The 22,601-nt window shown below is 44.3% G+C and overlaps 1 protein-coding gene across 2 annotated transcripts in view; it reads left to right on the top strand.

The window, feature by feature from the left end:
* The window catches only part of LOC6572737 (pneumococcal serine-rich repeat protein), a 53,263-nt gene that overhangs the window by 22,726 nt on the left and 7,936 nt on the right, over positions 1-22,601 (top strand). The window contains exons 1-5 of one of the 2 annotated variants that reach the window (XM_032728067.2): positions 4,577-4,609; positions 16,890-17,056; positions 17,137-17,373; positions 17,662-21,724; positions 21,787-22,601. The exon at positions 21,787-22,601 is cut by the window's right edge and continues 2,132 nt beyond it. In XM_032728067.2, coding sequence (XP_032583958.1) covers positions 4,579-4,609; positions 16,890-17,056; positions 17,137-17,373; positions 17,662-21,724; positions 21,787-22,601 — 5,313 coding nt within the window. In that variant the 5' untranslated portion in view covers positions 4,577-4,578. Of the gene's footprint in view, positions 1-4,576; positions 4,610-16,889; positions 17,057-17,136; positions 17,374-17,661; positions 21,725-21,786 lie in introns of those variants that run through there. The other variant, XM_032728066.2, reaches the window with a different exon arrangement.

The raw sequence follows: 22,601 nt of genomic DNA, 5'->3' as shown, positions 1-22,601 counted from the left end.
TTGTTGTTGTTGTTGTATTTACTTATTGTGTGGTGGTCACATGTGCATATTTATTCCTGATATGTAGTTGCTTATTGTGCACTGCTCATCGCAGCTCCAATTCAATTCAGCTCAAGTATTCAGAGCAGTGCAGACAGAGAGGCAGACGGTCAGACAGACCAAACAGTAGACATTCGCTACTGAAAGGTGACAATAAGTTGGAATGAGGCGGTCGTTGGGCAGGCCCACAGAGGATTTAATTAATGTTGCTGCGGATAGAGAATCCATAAAGCCGATAAAAAAATGCATTAATTAGAACAAGCGGTGGAGGGAAAAGTTTTCGCTTTGATGTCAGACGATGAGTACATCATAGAGATATACTTTGTACTTTTTAATATCATATGGAATATGGTTTCGCAACTCAAATAATTTTAGTGTGCAGAAGTTTCAAAATATATGTGAAATTTACAATAAATTTACTTTAAAACAGGAAGTGAAATTGAATTGCTTAGCTTTTTAATCTTGCTAGAATATTTATTGAATTCGAAAGCAAAGAAAAAACTATATAGACACATCTTAAATCTTAATCTTTGACATATCTTAAATTTTACATAATTAAATTCTTCATACATCATAGTTACATAAATTAGTTTATTCCTTTTTTACATGTATTTTAATTTATTTTGATTATTATTTATGTTGATAATTACATTTTCGATCTATGTATATTTTTAATAAGTTCCAATAATCTGCCCGTTGAGGGTGCACTACTCGTAAATAGTATGTGTTGCATGCGGCATGCCACATAAATGAACGCTGGTCAGTCTGTTTTAAGCACGAATAACAGTTCTTATTGGGTTTTAAGCGCACACAGTCGCCTGGTCCCTGATGTGATGTATGTATGCCAATTAGTCGCACAAATTGACTGCCGTCTGCCGCTGACGTTGCCTCTCAGCTGGGGCTGGGGCTGGGGCTGGAGCAGCAGCTGCCAGTGCCACTGACAGAGTGTGCGGGCCTGGAGTCCTTCATCTTTCGGTCAGCTTAGCTTCGGTCGTCTCATCTCCTCTGTTCACTTTGGCCTCTATTGAAGTTAATTTTAATTGCGCTCAAGTAGGAAATCTTAATTTCACAGCAATTTCAGTTCAAATTCATTAAAGCAAATCGGCACGAATCTTTTTTATTGGGCGTCGTTTGTGATGTGATTTAATGCAAGTTTTGCATTAATTGCCATGGGCAAGCCACATTAAAAAAAAAAGTGATTATCATCTTGCTGTTGTTGTTGTGCCGAAGCTAGATATAATGAGAGTCTTAATTGAGCTATAATAATGTAGTTGTAGTTCCCAAATTAATATCAACTTTATTAGTTTCTTACGTTCCATGAGTTAAACTTTCTCTTTTCGATTTGAATAATAAATTTACTCAGAGGCATAAACATTTTTGGATTACCTGGCGACCTGTTGATAAATGAGAAAAATAAGCAGTTTTCATTTCGAAATCGTGAAAATCGAACACATTCACATAGCTGAATGTAACAATGGACATGCGATAGTAAAAGCTAACTGGACATCGAGTCCCGGCTCTTTAAATACCTTTATGCCACTGCGCTTATTAGTGGCGAAAATTGTGGATTCAGCGCGCAGTAAAATTTTATGGGCAGCATTTGCTTGAACTGAATGAGTGGAACTAAAACTGATGCCGAAATTGTGGCTTTGTACTGATTTCAACAATTGGGCAGTCTACCTTTGGCCATTGGCAGCTCAATTCGAGTGCATCAAATGCAGAACATGCACACACGCATACACAGACACACACACACATATGCACGTGCGTGTCTGTAAAAATGTCGCCGCTAAACGTTTAGTCATTGACTGCACAGAATAACAACGGCAGCCACCAATAAAAATAAAATCAAAACGAAAATTACAACAACAACAGCAACAGTAGCCCCAAAGAGCGAAATTAAACGCCATTTTGTTGTTGTTTCATTGTTTGCATGCCTTTCGCATTTGCATTCCGCTGGACGAGAAGGAGTCAAACGGCACTGGAATGAGAGCGGCGAGAGCAAAAGTTGTATTTGTATTGCTTGTTCTCATTGTTGTTATTGTTGTGGCTGTTTTTGTGTCTCGCTCTGGTGCTGCATTTGCTTGGATTTTGTTGTTGTTTTCGTTTGCTGCTTGCATGACTTTAGTGGTTTACGTTGTTGGCTTTTACCGTATGTTTTATCGACATTTTTGTTTTGGATTCTGTTATTATTGACCATTATCTGTGCTGCTTCTGCTGTAAAAGTGTATATGTGTGTGTGTGTGTGTGCATAAATAACAAGCGAGATCAGGACATGATCGCTGATACTCGCGCTGAAAGCTCTTCTGGTTGGTTGTCCATGGATCGCTTTGCGTTGCCAGATGTTTGAATATTAATTAAACTTCGTTGCATAGCGCACTCAATAACTAAACTGTGGCCTTGTCAATCTGTTTGTTTGCTCATCTACTGCCTGCGCTTGTCTGCTGCTTGATAAGCCGCGCGCTCGACGTTGCGTATACGCGCTGTGTAACCAGTGTCAAAACCATAAAAAATGATGGCAACGCTATGCGGCTGGCAGTATACACACACGCACAGCAATTAATTATTTATGCTTTTCATTTTGTTTGTCATCGCTTGGGTGTTTTTTGTTTTTTCGTGTCGCAGCAACAACCGCAAGGATGAAGTTGACTGTGGTGGATGTCAACAATTCGTTCGGCATCGCTTTGTGAGCTGTCTTTTGATGTGTTCTGTGTTGGCTCCTTTTATTGTCAATGTTCAAGATACATCTATTAAGATACATGTGTATCTCGTAGGCAAACGAATCTGTAACGACTTCAACAACCAGACATAAAATCAAGGTGTGTATTTTGTCTGTCCGCTGTTACATTTGTGCCATCTCATGCTGTCTGTTTTATTGACTTTGCTGTGATAGTTTATCTTGTGAGAGAGATACGTTGTGCATTCGAAATATATACACAAACACACACACACACACACACACATACAAACTCATGCAAATGTGTTAATTGTGTTTTGATTGAATTACGTTGAAATATTTACACAGCAGTCGAACGTTTAAACGAGAATTCCGTCTGATTCTTGATCTCTTACACAACACACACACACACAGAAAGTCACTCACACACACGCACATAAAAAACCCTAAAATAAGGAGAGCAAGCAAACTAATTGAGGTTGAAGATCGAGGCAATGGGTCTGTGGCGTTTCAGAGATGCACTAACAGGTTTTCAATAAGATACCAAAGTGGTTTCTCCCTGTTTATTTGTGCATGTTTATTTAACACTTTTCCTTTATGATTTGTTCGAGCTGTTGTTTAGCTGTTAGCTGAATGCAAATTACAAACAGACGTTGCAGCTGTAATTCCCTCACCACATTTCACGCCTCTACCTCAGGCAATTTAGGTGTAAGCAGTATGGGGCATAAATTCGTGAAACTGCCTCCTCAAGTTTATAGATTTCGGTTTTGGTGTCTACACTTTCCTTTGGTCTATGCCCTTTCGTCTGCCTTTGCCCCTCCTTTGCGTCGCACTCTTTTAATTTGTGTGCCCCATTTTTATAACAAACCATATCCATACATATTTTGATTCATGTATTATTCGCTTATGTTTTATCGAGGGTTGTTTTTTTGTTGTATCCTTTCTCTATGTTTGGTGGTGGTGGTGTTGCTGCGCCTGAGCTCGCTCTCTTCTTATTTAAACACGAAGAGAGGTAGAGAGAAATCTATATATATTGCGGAGAGAGAGAGCGCGGTCTCTCTTCATAAACACTTGAGCGCTCTCGCTTTTAGCTATTCCATATTATCGTATTATTACCCTTACTACTACAACGTTTCGAAATTCACGTGCTTGTATTTTGGGCAACCTTTATTCCCCGTTGCCGATTGTTGGCCGATAGATGGCGCTGCATGACAGCAAAGTCGGCTACAAGAGCTTAATGTCTATTTGTTTCTAGTTAATGGAAAAATCATGAAAATTAAGCTGCGTCGGCAACGTCAAGTTCCATGTTAACTTTCCCTTTGTTGTTTTCTTTGACTATGTGTGCGCGCGTGTGTGTGTGTGTGTGTGTGTGTGAGCGTCTATTTGATGTCTTTGCCTGGGCTACTTACACGATTACTTTTAACTTTTGACATATTTTGTGAGTGTGCTTCGGAATGCTGCCAGATTTTTGTTTTTGTTGGCAGCGTGAAATTTTTGATTTATGAAGTCGTGAACTTGCATTGTTCGCAGTTTCCGACGGCTTTAGGGCTTATGAAAAGAAAGCGGAAAAGTTTTTCTGAACATTCAATTTGCAGCTAAATCTATTGGATCAAATTAGTGGAATAAAGCATTTAGAGCTTGATGCCAATTAGAGTGTGTATATTAATGAACTATTGCTTATGAAAATAAGCAATCAACATATGAGATATATATATATGATTTATTAACACCTATTTAATTTCTACTACTGCCATCAAATTGTTAATTGTTAACATAAAAAAAAAAAAACTATCAACTGATTTGCATTTTCTCTTTTTAGGTAAATAAATGTGAACATTAGCAATTAAAAATTGTACATTGTGATGCCCTACACTCAATTTAAATTGTCGTCACGTAAGTCAAAGAAAATGTCAAAAATTAAATGAATTGAAATGCTCTTAATTCATAAAAGGTTATTTTGTATGCAAAATAGAGCTACCACCTGTTATTGGTAGCAGTTGTTAGTAAATTCTTTTCTTTTATTATATGAATGTTAATTCAATCTGGCAACGCTGCTCGGTCATCACAAATGCTGTTATTGTAGTTGGTGCTCTGGTTTTGTGCTCTTGTGTTGTGTTTCGCTCTTTCGAGGTACTAAGTGATTTTACGTGTTTGGTGCACCACACACGTTTGCCCTCCCACCTTAGTTCGTAGTCCTCAGTCCGCCGTCCGCTGCCCGCATCGCTGACGTTTAGTTTCGTTTCGATTTTTCTTCTTTCTTCTTCATTTTGTGTGTGTTTGTGTGTGTGTGTGTTTCGTTTGTTCGCTCGCCGAGTCGCTCTCTCAGTTCGCTCTCGTATTTATGATTTTTTTGCGCTCTTGTTGTTTTTCAGCTTGAGTCGCGCGCTGAGTTTTTCTTCTCATTCTTTGCGGCGCGCGCGAAGCAACAACAACGACGACGACGACGGCGATAACGATGACGATGTCGACAACGGCGACGATTGCTACGCGAAGTACAACGAGGACATCGACGAGGATATTGTAGAGATATAAAAATGTTTTGTGCGATTTCGCCGCGACTAGTCTTACGTACGTGCCGGGGTCGCAATGAATGCCTCGTATCAACTCGTCTCGCCTGCCGCCAACATTTCCTCGTCGTCGGTTTTATTTGAGCAATAAAGTTATTTAGGTATTTGTTGTTTGTGTGCGGTCGAGTGTCGGGGATTGTCACATCAAATTTGATAAAACAAATTAATGAATTGATTGGTCTAAAAGGCGCGCGCGATTGCTAGTGAAAGTGCAGGTGCAACTGCAGGTGCAGGTGCAGGTGCCAGTGCAAATGCAAGTGCAAATACATAAAAAGTGTCCAAAACAAACCATAAAAAGTGCTTAAGTGCTTAAGCCCCAAAGCCTTACACAAATAAAACAAATCAAAAAGCAAAAAAAAAGTGTCCAACCATAAAATTTATTCATATTTGTGCAGTGCATAAAAAGCAGTCAAAATTTTCACCATTTATCCGCAAATATTTAGTGAGTATCTCACAGATGCCCGCCCACACACACACACACAGACACAGACGCACACTCACACTAAGAGCCGCGCTCCCTTGCACCATCCGCTTTTAGTATAAACAACGTGCGTGTGAGAAAGAGCACGCGTGTAAATGATGTTTGGCTGTTGTTGTTACGAATATTGTTGCTGTTGCTGTTGTTGCTGTTGTTAGCTGCTGGCACGTCTTTCGGAGCACACAGATACGTCAATATAGCGCCGCACACAAGCAGTTATACATGCACGCATTTAGATACAGATAGCCCAAGTACAACGGCAACAACAACAACAACAACAACAACAGCGAGAGTAACGTCGATGACGATGTTGGCGACGTAAATTGTGAAGAAATGCGCGCTCGTGTGACCCCATAGTCTCTGCTGCTCCCATCCTGCCCACACTCCTACCGCCTCGCCACCCCTCCCCATGTACACCACTTACTACTCTCCACTCTCCCTGCACAGTTCCATTTGCTGCCATCGCAGTAAAGCAAAACAAATAAGATGTAGATACAATTTTTCTTTTCGTTCTAACATATTGTTGTTGCCTGCTCGTTGGTGGTATATGTATCTGTAGGTATTTTATCTAGCTACGATAGACACAAACACACACACACACACACACAGACACACAGTTATAGAGAGCGATATACATGCATGTGTTTGTGTGCCAAGCTCAGCTCTGAAAATACGTGTATCTTAGCGGCTGTCCATCGCTTGTATCCATCAGATACCTGTGCATGTGCTTTGATGTCGCTGTGGTCTTTGACTTGCTTTGGTATCTTTAGCTTTTTAAGTGCGTGACGTTGTTTTCGATTTTGCCTTTCTTCACACTTTGTTTGTCATTGTTGTTGTTGCTGTTGTTGTTGTTGTTTTGGCTATTTGAGCGCGCTACATAATATGGTTTTGACTTGTTGGCCAGGCGTTGGTTTACCGTTAATTCTTGTTGGCCGTTCTTTTTTTCTCTTCTTCTTCTTCTTTTTTATTGAGCTTCAGGCGCCGGTTTCGTATTTATGAATTGACGGCAACCTATAGAATTGATGGGCATATTAAATCGATGTCATGAAGCAGCTATTTGATGTGCAGGATACGGAATGTGGATGTTGTTGTTGTTTCGTGTGTGGGCTGCGCAGGATTTGACATGTGTGGGTTGGAATGTGATAAGCAATTTGGCAATTTTATTTTAACTGAAATTTCCTTTGCGAGACCTATGTTAAATAAAAATGTTGAAATTTTTTCAATTTGAAAGTAATATTGAAATATATTTATAAATACAGATAAATTGAGTATAACTGAAATTTAATATTTTACATTTGTAGACGTGTAATCAAATTTATAATCATTTTGTCAATTTTAACAGTTATAAAAAATTTTTTGAAGTATTTATTCAACGCTTTCAGACACGTCTCATCTTCATTGTTTGTGCAAAAGTTTATTCACCTTAGTATGAATCACTAAACTCAAATTAAATTCATTTTGGTTCTCTAAAAAAAATATATGTGATGTGATCAATGAATATTGAAAAACCAAATAATATTCCATAAATTTGATCTATCTAGCTTTATAAAGCTTGAAGGGCGTTAAACACCTTTAGGTGATGTTTTTAGGCATTGTCTAGTTATTTTCTTTATCTCGAAAACTTAATTAAGAAGTAAAAACCAATTATTGTATGGGTAGTGAACGCTTTACAGCGGTTTCCATATAATTCACTCAAGGTTCTTGAGTCTTCGACTCGATTGCTTCAAGTTACACTGCTGTAAAACTAATTACATGTCAATGCCAGGCCATGGTAAAGCAATCTTACAACGACCACAAACATGTGGCAAAGCTGTCGATAGACAAAAACAGGATTGTGCGGAAAGCTAAACGCTAAATGCGTTAACTGTGTGCTCGGCAGGTTGACAAGCGTCAATGCTTTTGACCAATTTGGGCAGCCAACACGTAATGACCCAAAAACACACACAACACAAAAAAAAAAAAAAAAAAAAAAAAAAAACTGCTGCTTTCATACGTTACTTGCTTTTGTTAGCGCTGGCCATAAAAATTAATAAAAGTGGTATAACAAATTAGCCATTAGCCAAGAAATGTAAAAGACAAATGCAAATGCTTGATTTGTCGTATATTGTTATGGCTGTCTGCCTATATATACATATATATGCATATATATACAAATTGGATTATAAGTATTTCATTTAGCTGCAATCTTGATCATGATATGATAATATAAAATTGAATTTTGTTTCCTCTTGTTAATCAAGAATGAATGGAGAGAATAGAAAACATTTTGACTTAATCTCTTTTGTGTTTAATATCAAATACACAAAAATTAGAGACCATTTAAAAATCTGCTTAATGAAGCATTATTCACACAGCTTTGTTTGTGTATTTTGTGTATTTATAATAAAGTTTCAGCTGCTTGCAGCTATTTAAGGAGTAGCTCTCGGCTGGCTATATATACGACTTTGGCCCTTTCACTTGTTTGTTTTTGTTTTTATGAAATGACACGTGACGTGTTAATGACGTTGCTATTTAGAGGTGAACAGCAGAGCACGACGCGTCGTGCACATACATGAGCCCAACAGCATGTGGGCGCTGGCTGTGTGTAGCCGCAGCTGTGATTGTGGACTGGCGGTGGCTTTGTGGTCTTAAGCAGCTCGGCAATAAGTTTGCACCTCGGCTAGGTGGTTGAAAATTTTGGCTGGCCCATGTGGCGTATGTGTAATGTTCGTGTTGACACCATGACATGGCGAATTCTTGCTGTCAGAGCAATTGGTGACTCAACGCAATTGCTATGCTCATTGCTGTTCTTGTTGTTGTTACTGTTGTTGTTATTTGTGTTTATTGATTAATTGCAAATAGTCTATACATATTAGCCATTTGCCATTTGGCTTTGACAATGTCCTAATAGGCGGAGTTATTGTCGGGCCGTTAACATCAGTTGGGACTTTTCCCATGGCAATGTAATGCATATTAAATACGCCTTACACTGTGCTCGCTGCCACAGGCACAAACACTCATTCTTATATAGTGTAGTCGACCCTAGACTCGTCAACGGGTGAGCAAAATGCATAAACTAAATTAATTTGATTGCCACACGCCCAGTTTGTTTATTTGTTTGCTTGTTTGTTTGTTTGTTTGTTTGCTCTGTTGGACGGCGGAGCAGGCAAATGGAATACAATTGGCGCTTCATTGCAATGTCTATGCCCAAATGGCTTTTGTCTGCCACCATTTCAATTACATTAAGAACAATTCAGGCAAGAGTTCGAGAGATGATTATAAGATTTCCAGCAGATAACAATCTTTGATGATTATAAAATTAATGTTAGCTTCAATACAATTGAACTTTATTACATCCTTGATTAAATGAGTGGAAAGCAAAGTTTTAGTCACGTTTATAAATTAAAATATCAATAAAAGCAACAACGAAAACTCAATGTGGATTAAACAGACAGGAAAAGTGTATTTATATCAGTTATCTAATCAGAGCTAAGCAATAACAGCAACTAAAACTTAACTTGATTGATATCTACATTATATATCTACATTATATACATGCATAATATACAATCGTATTTATATATGATTTCCTGTTAATTCGCTTTCATTAAAAGTTTTTGCCATGCATCACCTGTGGCGAAAAATACTTGCGAAAATTGAATAATTCTGTTGTAAATATTGTAAATACGTTAAGCTTTATTTCAAAGTTCTGCCATGGGGAAGTTTGCTTTTATGTTTTTGCAGCTAAGCGATTACTGAATGTAATTAGGGTAATTTGCCGTCTAAGAGCGAATGAATGCATGAATGAATAAATGAATGAATAAATGTGAAGTGTTTGGGTGCTGAGTGCTTTGTGCTTTGCGCTTTGCGCTTTGTGCGAGTGCTCGCTCAAACTGTTAATGATAATGATGATGATGATTATAATGATGCGGTGTCATCGACGTGCCGACTAGCCAGCTTGGGCGCACTTTGTGTGCCTGCCCGCCTACCTGCCCACTCACCTGGTCACCAAAATGGAAACTCAAACTCATTTCAACAGCACTCGAGACATGAGTTATTTGGCTCGAGTGGCTTCCAGTTGCCCTGCTTTTACGTAGCCGTTGCCGTTACCACTGTCGGGCATTGCATTTCAAGTGTCAGGTGGAGAGCTAGAGGAGGTAGGTGGTGCTGGTGTTGGTGGTGCAGGTGGAGTTACACTTTTAATTGCAGCGACTGATTGCTGTTGGGCGTCCTTTTGTCTGCCTGGTTAAATTGGCAGGCATTAAATGCACTTTGTGTGCGGGCGGGCTCAAGCCTTGCTTTCCTGCCAGTGCGTTTGATATCGGCTGTCGTTAATGCACTCCTCAAAGGGACTACGAAATGCATCTAATTAGCAATAAATATATCGCTTAATTTACAGTATTTCTCTCAGAGTTCATTCCGGGCTCTAATTACGCTAGAGCCATAGCGAACCATAGCGAGCTTCCCTTCAATATTGAGCATGCATTAATAATAGATGTGCATGTACATAAACTTCATTGCCATAAGCCATAATTTCCACAGAATTTGCAAAAATCGCCAATAAGACGTCGTTGACTTTTCCGGGAAATGACAAGCAGGCCAAGTACACGGGCTGGGTAAAAGCCTTGGCCATAGAGAATGCCTCACGCAACTTCTCTCTGCCACATGCCTCCGCTCACTCGCCAGCTCGCCTGGCTGTGCCCAGTGCTATATATCGAATGCGACGATACACAGCCATAGCCATTGCTATAGCCATAACCAGCGCGAGCGAATGAGCCAACGACTATTCAAACGTGCCTACACTTATCGATTTTTATTTCAGTTTTATCCGACTCGTTCTTTACAGCCAAATGAACGGAGACGCTGTCTTATTTTATGCACATATACCCTTGCGTCCTGCCCCTTGCCCCTTGCCCCTTGCCACCTCCTGCTGCCTTCAGCCTGCCTGCCTGACTGCCTGCCTGAGCATTGTTTTTGCACAAACATTTTTGTATGTTGTTGGCTGCTCCTTATGAAGCTCGTGGGCGGTGTCGGCAGTGGGGCGGGGCAAGACTTGAACTGTGGCAATGGACGCCAGTCGGTAGTCAGCGACATATCGCCATAACACCATCAGCAGTTCATGTGTACGGCCTGAGCAAGAGAAAACAGGATGACAAAATGCGAGCTCTGCTTGGAGGAGACTCCTTGTTGTTGTTGTTGTTGCAGCTGCTGCTGCTACTTTGCCTCTGTATCCGCGGTCTGCTCTTGGTCCTTTTGGGGTCGAATTGTCACACGGTCGGACGGTCGGATGGTCGGATGGTCGGTGCGACAGTCTGACAGTGGCTCCTTCATTTCGCTATTGTTACAGACTGTGACAATAGAAACAGCAGCAGCAGCAGCAGCAGCAGCAGCAGCAGCAGCAGTCGGGTAGAGCATTTCGTTTCCACGTTGAGTGCTACACAACGGCTCCTACTTACGAGTCACTGAAGTGGCAGGAACGGCAAGCAGGCTGTAGGAGCTGTGGGGGCAAGAGGAGCCGCGAGGCTGAGGTTATGCCAGTCAACCAAATAAACGAAACAACAAAGATGCGACACATAAGCACACACACAGATGCACACACAGATACACACACATACAGCTGAGTAGGGCTATAAAACATGCGAGAGCAAAACACAGTTGCTATAAGGTGGATCCAGAGGCCCGACTAACTTGCCTGTTCCACTGCTGGCCCAACTCCATGGCTGTTCCCATTAGCAGCCAACGGCAACTCGAATATCCCAAGTGTCACTGTGTGTGTATATATGTGTGTGTGCTTGCACTTGCATATACATAAATAAATAATTTGTTGTTGCATGACTCCTTGAAATTCACATCTAGGATAGACGAACGAGTTGAGCTAGAAGAGCTCCTGCAGCGAGACGACTCTGTGGCCAAAAATTGCTTTTGACATTTACGAATTTTATTTGACAAGTTGCTCAAGCAAATAAATTGTATTAAACCCTAAAAAATACACAGATTATTAGATAGCCAAAAGCTAAATTAATTAAATTCCAATGATAAATGAAATCAAAGAGTTGACTTATATTTAACTAATACTTTAATACTTTTCTTTCTACTTCAAACAATAAATAAATGTCTCTACTCAAGTGGAAATCATTGCAAATTATTTACTGATTTATGATTTATTAATACAGTTTGTTGAGTCATTTTGAGAGGATCTAAGTAATAATGCATAATTAAATGAGTCGCCGACCTAAATGCGAGATATTTATTATGCACAAATATTTCTGCGACAAGACTCCGCAAGTCGGAATATTCCAGTGCGTGTCTGTTACAGTATTTGTGTTTGTGTTTGTGTTTGTATTTGTATTTGTATTTGTATCTGAGTCTGTCGTCTGCTTCAGCTACTTCTTTGCCGTTTCACTTTGGTCCGCTTGGCTCGCTGTGCCGCATTTAGCTTAATTCAATTATGCTGCTTAACAAGCCAAATGCCTTCAAGGCATCAACTGCCGCCGAAACAGCAGGACCAAAGGATAGACTTGGTGCCCGGATCCGGATTGTGGGCACAGTCGACAGTTCTGAGTGATGCTCCGGCTCCTGCTGCTGCTCCTGCTGCTGAACGCGGGCGCAAAAACTACTCGCAATACACTTTCCATTACCTTGCATCTTTACCACGTTGTTGTTGTTGTTGCTGCTCTGCGTTCCTCCCCTTTCCGATTGTGCCTCTATTTTGTTTTTTGTTTTTTTTTTTTTGCCTTCTTTTTTGTGCCAACAAAATTTTTACTGACTTTGACAGGCAGCAAAGCGGCGCACAGAGAGCAAACTTTTCAGATACACGAGCAAATGCATTGCACAGACACACACACACACAGATATATACACACTCACACACAGATACACACTTAGTGACTGTTGTACAGCGTCAGTCAGCCAGTGAGTGGTGCCTCGTAAATAGGATTCATCTTGCTGCGCGGGTAGCCGCCGTTTGACTCTGTTTTTTTTTTTTTTTTTGCCTTCCTATCCCAAAGTGTGCTTGGTTCAGTTTTTATGCTGCTGCACAAAATGCAAAATAATGTGGCAACATCTGGCCCTGCCTCCGAGCCCGAGCCCGAGTTCGAACCGAAGCCCGGCGTCAGTCTCTGTTCTCGCCAGACACTCAAGTAGATGGCTGGGCAGGCAGGCTGGCATGCATCGGGCAGTCAGTTAACTACCAACCAGCCAACCATCCATCCATCCATCCATCCATCCATCCATCCATCCATCTATCCAACCATCCGTGCAACCGTTCGTCGTCTATCCGTGCGTTCATCTGCGTCTCGGCTAGCCAAACTTTCGAGCATCTCTCTGGGCGTATGTGTACGTGCATATCAAGTGCATATCTTTGACTCGATATTCATTTTGCCTTTCCTTACTTTTACTTGTTTTTGTTTTAGCTTTTTTTTTTGTATACCCTTAACAAAAAATCATTCACATTTTATCCCTTGAATTGTAGCAAATGCCGCGTAATTTCAGATATGAAGACAGAATATTAAGTGTTTGTCTTTAAATTCAGGATTTTTTTTTTTTTTTTTAGATTTTGGAGAATCAATAAATAATATAATATATATAAAAATATAATATATAAATATATTATATAATAAATATAATAATATACAATAAATATAAGCAAATGATTATATTTTAGTATAAATTTATAGGAAGTTTTCATTGACGAGATATTTTAGTGTAACTAAGGTCCGGCTTGAATAAAATTTAAAAAAATATATATATATGGTTTGCGCTTGTGGCTTAGCTTACCATGATAAACATACATACATACATGTACATATTTAGATTTACAGTACATACGTATAATATATATATATATATATATGTATGTCTATGCATATGGTTGTACCCATCTGTGAATGGCTCTTTGGAAATGTGAAATTTTAACAAAAATCAAATTACTTGACAAATGAGATAAAAAGAAATATATTATATACGACATAAAGTTTTTGTTCACTTATTATTTAATATACAAAGACTGTGTTATATTCAATTTTCGTATTAAATTCTATTCATTTCGTATAGTAAGAATAAATTTATACGTAAATTCAGTATGAAAATTCTTTATAGTAAACAGAAATAAAGCAGAAACTTTAATTATAAATTTATCAAATTGCAGTTAAATTTCTGTTTGATGATAGGTTAAATAGTAATTGGTTGAATATCGTGAGTTATTGGAATATTGCCCCTTTTTTTCAAGTTTCCCCACTTGCGTTGAGCCCAATTCGATACAGTTTGTTGAGTGTCTAACAAACTATGAGGCATTCAGCTGGAAGTGCTTGCCAGTATTCGTATTTAGATATCCGTCCGTCCGCCCCCTCCATTGGCGTACTCATTGTTGTTGAGAGCACACGCGGCGCGGCTTTTGATTTACGTTGCTGCTGGCAACGTTGCTTCAGTACCTTCAGTTGCTTTGCCATTGCCATTGCCTTTGCCTTTGCCTTAGCCTTTGCCCCCTTCTTCGTGCCGCCTCTTGACGCTCGGTTGCACAGTCATCTCGTTGGGATGCCAACATCGACGTCTTGAGCTTTGGCACCGACCAAAATGATTCTGCCCAGTGCCTAAAAATATGAAACTCTCAACGTTGCCAGGACAATTTTACACTGTCTGCGTATGTGTGTGTGTGTGTGTGTGTGTGTGTGCATGTTGAATGATGTGAAAGACGACGTCTCCCGCTGCTAGCTCTGGGCAGCTGTAAACGGTCGCCAGTTGCGCTTGTTAAATTCTTCTTAGGCTTTGTTTGGCTGTCGATAATGGCGGCAATGGCTACACACACACACACACACGCGCGCACGCACATAAATATGTACATATGTATTGCTGAGCGGGTCAGAGGAGGAGCAGTCATGGCTTTGGCCTCCTCTCATTCTTCAATTCCAAACGCTGACAACGTCTCGAACAGCTTCTTTGATGCTTATGCTCGTTTATCCTACGCCTTCGCTATGCTATGCTTCCTGCTGTTGCCGCCGTTCTATCCGTAATTCCTCATTTTACTGTGTTTCTTTCTTATTTTTTTTTTTGCTCGTGTGTTCTTTGTGTCTGCCCGACCGTGCCGCCTCCGCGCAAGCTCCCATTCCATGCGCGCTAGCTCCATTTTTGCCCTATGCAAATTAATGCTGCCTCCTGCCTCCTGCTTTCTGCCGTCTGCCTACTGCATGTGGCTTAGTAGTTGTAGCAGGACAACCCATGGTGGTGGTATTATGTAAATTTTTCGCCTCTTTGTTGTTGATTTTTCATTTCATTTTCTAAACAATATACATGTACACATACATATATAAAAGTCGCTGCCACAAGCGCAACATCAACAGCAACAATGTGAGCAACAGCAGCAGCAGCAGCAGCAACAGCAACAATGAAAACAAAAACAAAGTTGAACTTTTAATTGGAAAACTACTTCAGGCACGGCTAGTTAAACATTTTTGAAACAGATTTCAATAATCACCAGCACCTGCATCAAACAGCTTTTATTATTATTTTATTTACTTATTATTAATTTTTTTTTTTTTTTGCCACTGACTTCTACATTCTGAGGGAGCTATATGTCAATATGTTCTTGATTTAGCCATTGAATATCAATTTGGTGGCATTGCCTGTTTTCGCCAAGTGATCAAATTACTCAACTCAATAAGGAACAAAATCCTTGGTAAATTTTCCTTTTAACTTGAAATGTATTGAAAACGGCAAAGCAATAAATTTTGCAACGTTTGCGCGCAAAACAGAAGTTTATACATATATGTATATATTTACGAATATTTCACTAATAATTCATTGCCCGTGGACTTATATTTTTGAAAGACATATTTTACTCACAGAAAATTATCTTTAAGAGGAATATATTTTATTATAAGAGTTGAGGCAAAATGGAACCGTTGCATATCCCATGTATTGTTATATGTGTTCGATATTCATTTCGTATGAAGTTTTGTATATACAACTTATATAGTTGTAGCGTCTTCCGGAGTATAACGACGGTACCGTTTAATCAATATTTATTTATGGATTTCTTATAAATCATTACATAATGCAGTTCTATTGCGTTTATCTGTGATTTTCATTCTATTACTTCACTTATAATTGTAGAAATATAATCTGTCGTATATTCTACTTAAACTCTCACTTGCTGTCGCCCTCTAATGTGGTATACCCATCTCTGTCCGACAGCCGCGCCTCTTTTCACTTGTGCCTTTCTATGCGATTTTCATAAATGGATTGATGATTAATTTAAATAAATTAACATTAACAAATGATATTTAATGTTATTTAAGCAGTTATAACTCAATTATACCCTTAAAACTCATTCACCAGGGTATCGATATAAATAAGAGTGTAAAGGAAGAAGAAGAAGTGAAGGGAAGAAGAGCTTTTTCAAGCACTAATAAAACTGGTTTGGTTTTTATTTCTGTTTCTGTGTGTGTTGGTTTTTTTTTTTTTTTTTTGGACTCGCACAGCGCGGTTAAAAAATTTGTGAATGTATTGGCGGACTCCCAGCCACTGAGTCGAGCTGCTGCTGCTGTTGCTGCTGCCTCGAACTGTGTTAAGTTGCTTCGTTTTGTATGCACAAAGGCAGCAAGCAGCAAACGGCAACAGCAACGGCAACTGTTGAACGGGGCAGGGGCGGGATTCGGGTGATGGCACAGCCGGCGGCAAATTGAAGAGTTCCAGCTTCAAAATAAACAACTTTGAAATGGCGCGCAATTTTACCCACTTACACAAGTTGATGGTTGTGCGTGAGTGTGGGGCGAGTGTGTGTGTGTGTGTGTGTGTGTATCTGGGAGATACTCTGTTGCTCGTTTTCTCTGTATGTGTGTGTGTGTGTTGTTCGCTTGTATCTGATGTATTCAGCTGCGCTTTGGTCACGTACAAGATTGCTGCCCCCGAAATGGCTGTCGATGCTTATGCCACGGCTGGCGTCCCCTCGGTTACCCGATACCCAGTCGGCCAATAAACACGCCCGGACCCTGACATTAGTGGGTCAATGGTGGCCAAATGAAATACAATGAATAAGTGCACTGCTTATATACACTTGGATATATCTGAGTGGACAGACATATACATATACATACATACATACATACATATAAATATTTGTAATGTGTAATAATTGTTTATTGTGTGCTTGCAGGAATATTGTCTCCTCCGGGTCCGTTTCTGACGCCCAGTCCATCGCCATCGATCTCAGCTAGTCCACGCCTGCAACCATCACCATCGCTATCGCCATTCCCACAGGATGTGGTGCTCGTAGCCGGTGGCAACGCATTAAACGCCAACAGCAATCCACAGGAACAACACGTAAGTCCCATCATAATATACATATGTATATCTGCAACTGTAACTGTATCTGTATTAATTAATCATTGAATCCTTTGCAGGAGCGCAAGGCGGCGACGCCTGGCAGGCGACAATCCATACATCAGTTCACAAATGGCAGTCCCAACGCCGGCACCGTTGTCTTTCAGCCGAGTCCCTCCCAGTCGCCGGCCGCTGCCACGACCGTCATTGGCGTGACAGCTGGCGGGCTCATTGCCGCAGCCGGTGGACACAATAATGCAATCGGCACTGAGTTGAACGCCACGCTAGTCGGCTCCAACAATATCCAACTGAACAAGGTAAGTTGAGCCGTGCTGCACTCGCCCGATAAGATAAGATGCCCTATCAAAGTGGAGCACTGATGCCCGATAATGGAGCGAATCTACATTGCATTAACCACTACCAAGACACAACTAATGCAGTGCACAGCTTAAACAATAAACAGATGTCAACTGTCTTTTCGTTCTATTGAAATTGCTATGAATCAAAATATTGTTATTGAATTGCTCGCATTTAACTAATAGTTTAGACACAATTTATTGGCTATTTGACAGTGGCAACTAAATTGATTTTTTACACTTTTCTAGAAGGGCAACAAGCGGACGGGACAGCAGCACCAGCAGCACCAGCACCAGCAGCAACAGCAGCAGCAGCAACAGCAACTACAACAGCAGCAACTGCAGCATCAGCAACAACAGCAACTGCAGCAGCAAATCTTTAGCACCAACGCAGCGGCGCCCACCTCGATCTGCTCGACAGTAGCCGGCGGCTATGGGCAACCGAATGCAACGGCAATACCCACGCCCATTTCGTTTACGACAGCAAATGTGGCTAGTAGCCCAAAAGGTCAAGCGAAAAAGGGCGCCAATTCGGCGCTGAGCCAGCAGCAGCAGCAGCAGCAGCAGCAACAGCATCATCAACAACAGCAGCAGCAGCAGCAGCAACAGGCGCAGTTCCAGCAATACCAGAGCAGTAGTCCGCTGATAGCAGACAGTCCTATACCCAGTCCCAGCAACACCATTGCTGCTGCGGCCATAAAGCCGCCGACGCCACAGCCTCAGGCCGTACAGATGCTGCCGCAACAGTTCACAATCGCCAGCGGGCCGCAGCAGCAGCAGCAGGCGCCGCAGCAAGTTTTCCAGTTCATTCAGGGGCCGCAGGGTCAGATCATAGCCACCACCACACAGCAGGCGACGCTGCAGCAGCAGCAACAACTGCAACAACACCAGCAGCAACAGCAACAACAACAGCAGCAGCAACAGCAACAACAGCAGCAGCAACAACAGCAGCAGCAACAACGCTTTACCAGCAATACAGGCATTGCGTTGTCTACTGTCAACACCAAGGCGAGCAAGACGCCCCAACAGATTCTGCCCAAGCCGCAGCAGGAATTGGTCTCCCAGTCGCTGCAGCAGCAGCTGCAGAAGAACAAAAGCAACTCACAATTGCCGCAGATCTCACAGTCGCCTCAGCCGCAACAGGCGCAGCTCAGCTCTGCCTCCAACAATGCCAACAACCAGCATCAGCAGCAGCAACAGCAGCAGCAGCAAATCTTGCTGCCAGCAACATCAGCTCAACCACAGCAACTGTTGCTGAATCAGATGCCCGTGTTGGTGCAGCAGAACCCGCAGGGTGTGCAGCTCATATTGCGTCCACCCACGCCCCAGCTGACGGCCACGCCCTCGCTCGTCATACAGAACTCGCGCGGACAGCCGCAACTGCAGCAGCCGGCGCAGCAGCAACTGCTGCGCATCGTGGGCACCAATGGCGCCACCATGCAGCTGGCGGCCGCCACACCGACCTTCATAGTGTCGTCGCAGGGCAATCTCATCCAGCAGACGGCTGCCGCTGGCCAATTCCAGAGTGCGATCAAGACGGGCACCCAGCTGAGCGGCCTGCATGCGGCGCTGGCAGCGCAAACGCCACGATCTCAGCCGTTCACCACAACGGCCACCATCAACACCCAGTTGCTGGGCCAGAGCGTTGCGGCTCAGCTGCAGAATTTGCAGCTGGCTGCAGCGGCAGCTGCCAATGGCAATGGCATTGCTCAGATCCAGATGCCCAATGGGCTGGCGGCGATATCGCAGCTGCAGCAGACTCTCGGCGGTGCTACCATCAATCTGAATCAGTTGAATGGCGCCCATCTGCAGCAGATAGCCACGGCCTTCCAGACGCCGCAACCGCCGCAGCAGTCCACCACGACAGCTGCATCCGGTGGCGGCAGCGGCAACAGTTCCACGGAGCTCTTTGCTCAATCCTCTCCGGCGCATGTACCCGTGGCCGTTACCCCGGAGCCCCTGCGCCAGCCCACGGCACAGCAGCAGGCGGCCATGGCCACCATACAGCTGCAGCAGCAGCAACAGCAGCAGCAGCAGGCGCAAATACAGCAGCTGCAGCAGCAGTTGCAACAGACGCAGACACAGGTGCAACAGGCGCAGCAGCAGCAGCAACAACAACAGCAGCAGCAGCAACACACTGTGGAGCCCAAGAAGAAGCCTCGGCCGCGCAAAAAGAAACCACCGGCGGCTACGGCGGCAACAGCTCAGCAAAAGATTGCCATACCCGCCACGCCCACGCTGAGCACGACGCCAGCGCCGACGCTAACGCGAACGCCGACGCCGCAGGTGGCGCGCGTGAAGTCGCCGTCGCCGCCGCCCACGCACATCCAGCGCTCGAGCAACGGCAAACTCGATCTCGGCGATGTGATGAAGTTCTGCGGCATCACGGAGGATGACGACGACGATGAGGACTATGCAATGGATGCAGTCACAAACTCCGCACCGGCTGCAGCAGCTGCAGCGGCAGCCAATAGCAGTAGCAGCAGCAGCAACAGTGGCAGCAACAACAACAACAGCGGCAGCAGCAGCAGCAGCCACCACCATCAGCACATTGAGGAATCACTGCCACCACCACCGCCGCCGGCGCCCTTAAGCAATGGAGTAGTGGGCGCGGCAGTCAACGCAACAGCGGCGCCCAGCTCCAACGATATCATGATCTCCATACCGAGCCAAAACGGCAGCGATGGACTGCCCTTTACGCTGACCATTCCGGCACCAACGCCGGTCAACGAAGCCACCGAAATACCAAATATCCTCATTAAGATCGATCCAAGCGATGGCGCGGCTGCAGCGGCCGTTGCCAGTGGAGCCACCTTACCACCGTATACGCTGTCCACGCCGCGCCTGCCCACCGCCGAGGAGATTCAGCGGCAGGCGCAGCAGCATCTCGCCCAGCAGGCAGCCGCTGCGGCTGCGGCAGCGGCAGCTGGTGGCAAAATATGCACCAGCATGCAAACCACAACGCCGGCGCCCACAATTAGCTTCAGTCTGGGAGGAGCACAGTCGCAGACCATCGGCAATGTGACGCTGCAGCAGGCGCCCATTGCGGCGAGCATAACGCTGACCACGCCCACGCCCACGACAACAACAACAGCGGCGACAACGTCGTCGGCGACTGCAGCAACAACGGCGGCGGTGAAGCCGCGCCGCAAACCCGCTGTGCGTCGCAACACCAAGAAGCAGGAGACGCTCAACGGCAACATCATTAACAACGGCAACATCATCAGCACCAGCAGCAGCAACAGCAGCAGCATAAGCAACATCAGCAGTAGCATGAACAACATAGGGCACAGCATAATTGGTAGCAGCAACACCACCACAACCACCATTAGCAGCAGTGGGAATAGCAGCGGTGTCAACACCGTCAACACCATCACCCTGACAACGCCAGTGAGTAGCAGCAGTGCTTGCAGCTCCAGTATATTGCTGCCGCACGGCCTTGGGCTCGCCAGCAGTAACAGCGGCAGCAGCAGCAGTGCCACGCCCACAACTGTGCCCAGCCAGATTGGCAACATACAGATCTCGCAGGTGCACAACCACCATCAGACCACATTGCCCATCGGCAGTGCCGTGGAAAATAAGATTCAAATAATGCCCATTCTGCCGCCGGGAGCCACAGTGATGGGTGGTGCAGTGGCATCGGGAGCCGCAACGGCAACGACGACAACCACCGGTGCCACACCACAAGCGCAGCTCGTCTTTCAGCCTACGGCAGCCAGCACCACAGCAACCTCTGGCCCCGAGACGACCACAATCAAGCTGTCCAGCGATGGCCGTCAGATGCAATTGGTGACCATACCACAGGCCACGCCACCGTCGACGGGTGCTTCCATGCAGGCGGTGACCACGGCCGGTGGTGCTACCATATTGCCGCCACAATTGACGGGCATGCCAGGCAACGTGTCCATATCGGTGGGTTCGCCCGCCTCGGCAGCAGCGCTGGTGCCCCAGCTGACGGGCAGCCTAACCCTAGCCGTCTCGGAGCACTGCGAGCGACTAATTTTGCGTCATGATCCCAACACGCCGCAGGATCATCAATCGCAGCTCATACTCCAGGCATTGCTTAAGGGCGCTCTGCCCAATGTCACCATCATCAATGAGCCGACCCGCATGGACCCGAGCAAGCCACCAGCACCAACTCCGCCGCCGCCACAACCAGCACAACAGCAACAACAGCAGCAACAGCAACAACAACAACAGCAGCAACAGTTCCAATTGCAGCAGCAGCAACATGCGCAGGTAGCCACAACAACAGTCGCAGCCGCTGCGCATCCCCCCAAGCCACTGGCAACATCCAAGAGCGATATCAAAGGTATTTAAAGCTGTTTACATTATTTGGCTTGGCCCTTACTAATTACACTCATCTCATTTCAGCTGTCAACAATCGAAAGTTATCCACGCCCGCCGCACACGCCAGCAATCTGCTGAGCAGCAACAATAATACCAGCAGCACCAACAGTAGCAGCAGCAGCAGCATTCCCACCAACACCACAAATGCAATTAAACCACCGAGCATGCCAGCTAAGATTAGCGAAACTTTAACCTTTCCACAATTGCCGTCAACGGCGCAACTGCTGGTGCAGCAGCAACAGCCCCAGCAGCAGCAGCAGCAACAACAGCAACAGCAACAGACGTCGCAGCAGCCAGCAACAGCCAGCAATGCACAACGTTACGTGGCACTGCCACCCATTGATCCCAGCACGCAGCAGCTGTTCTGCCTGAACAGTGTCTCCAATCAGATTACGGCCATCAGCGCTGGCCAAACGACAGCGTCGATTGGGCCCACGGAGCGACTGCTGATTGCTCCCGCGGGCATCAATGCTCAGCAGCTGGCGCAATGCCTGCAGCTGGGTCAGCTGCACTTCAACGATGTGAATCCTCTGCCACCCACACAGTTGGCGCAGCAAGCGGCAGCAGCAACAGCCACATCAACAGCCACAGCAACGGCAACGGCAACGGCAACATTGCCCATTCAATTGCGCCCACAGCCGCCACAGCAGCAGATCGTTCATCCCATACAGCCCATCAGCAACGGGCATGGCCTTAGCCTGGGCTTGCCGATTAGCACGACAACAACCACAACGTTGACCACCAGCAACAGCACCACCACGAGCACCACTACGGTCACCAAGCAGGTGGCAAATGTGGCGCCCATCATAGACCAGAGCAAAGCTAAGCTGGAGCCGGCA

This window comes from Drosophila mojavensis, unplaced genomic scaffold, assembly GCF_018153725.1.
Source record: "Drosophila mojavensis isolate 15081-1352.22 unplaced genomic scaffold, ASM1815372v1 contig_16, whole genome shotgun sequence".
NCBI classification, from domain to species: domain Eukaryota; kingdom Metazoa; phylum Arthropoda; class Insecta; order Diptera; family Drosophilidae; genus Drosophila; species Drosophila mojavensis.
This window is presented reverse-complemented; position numbering and strand designations above follow the sequence as displayed.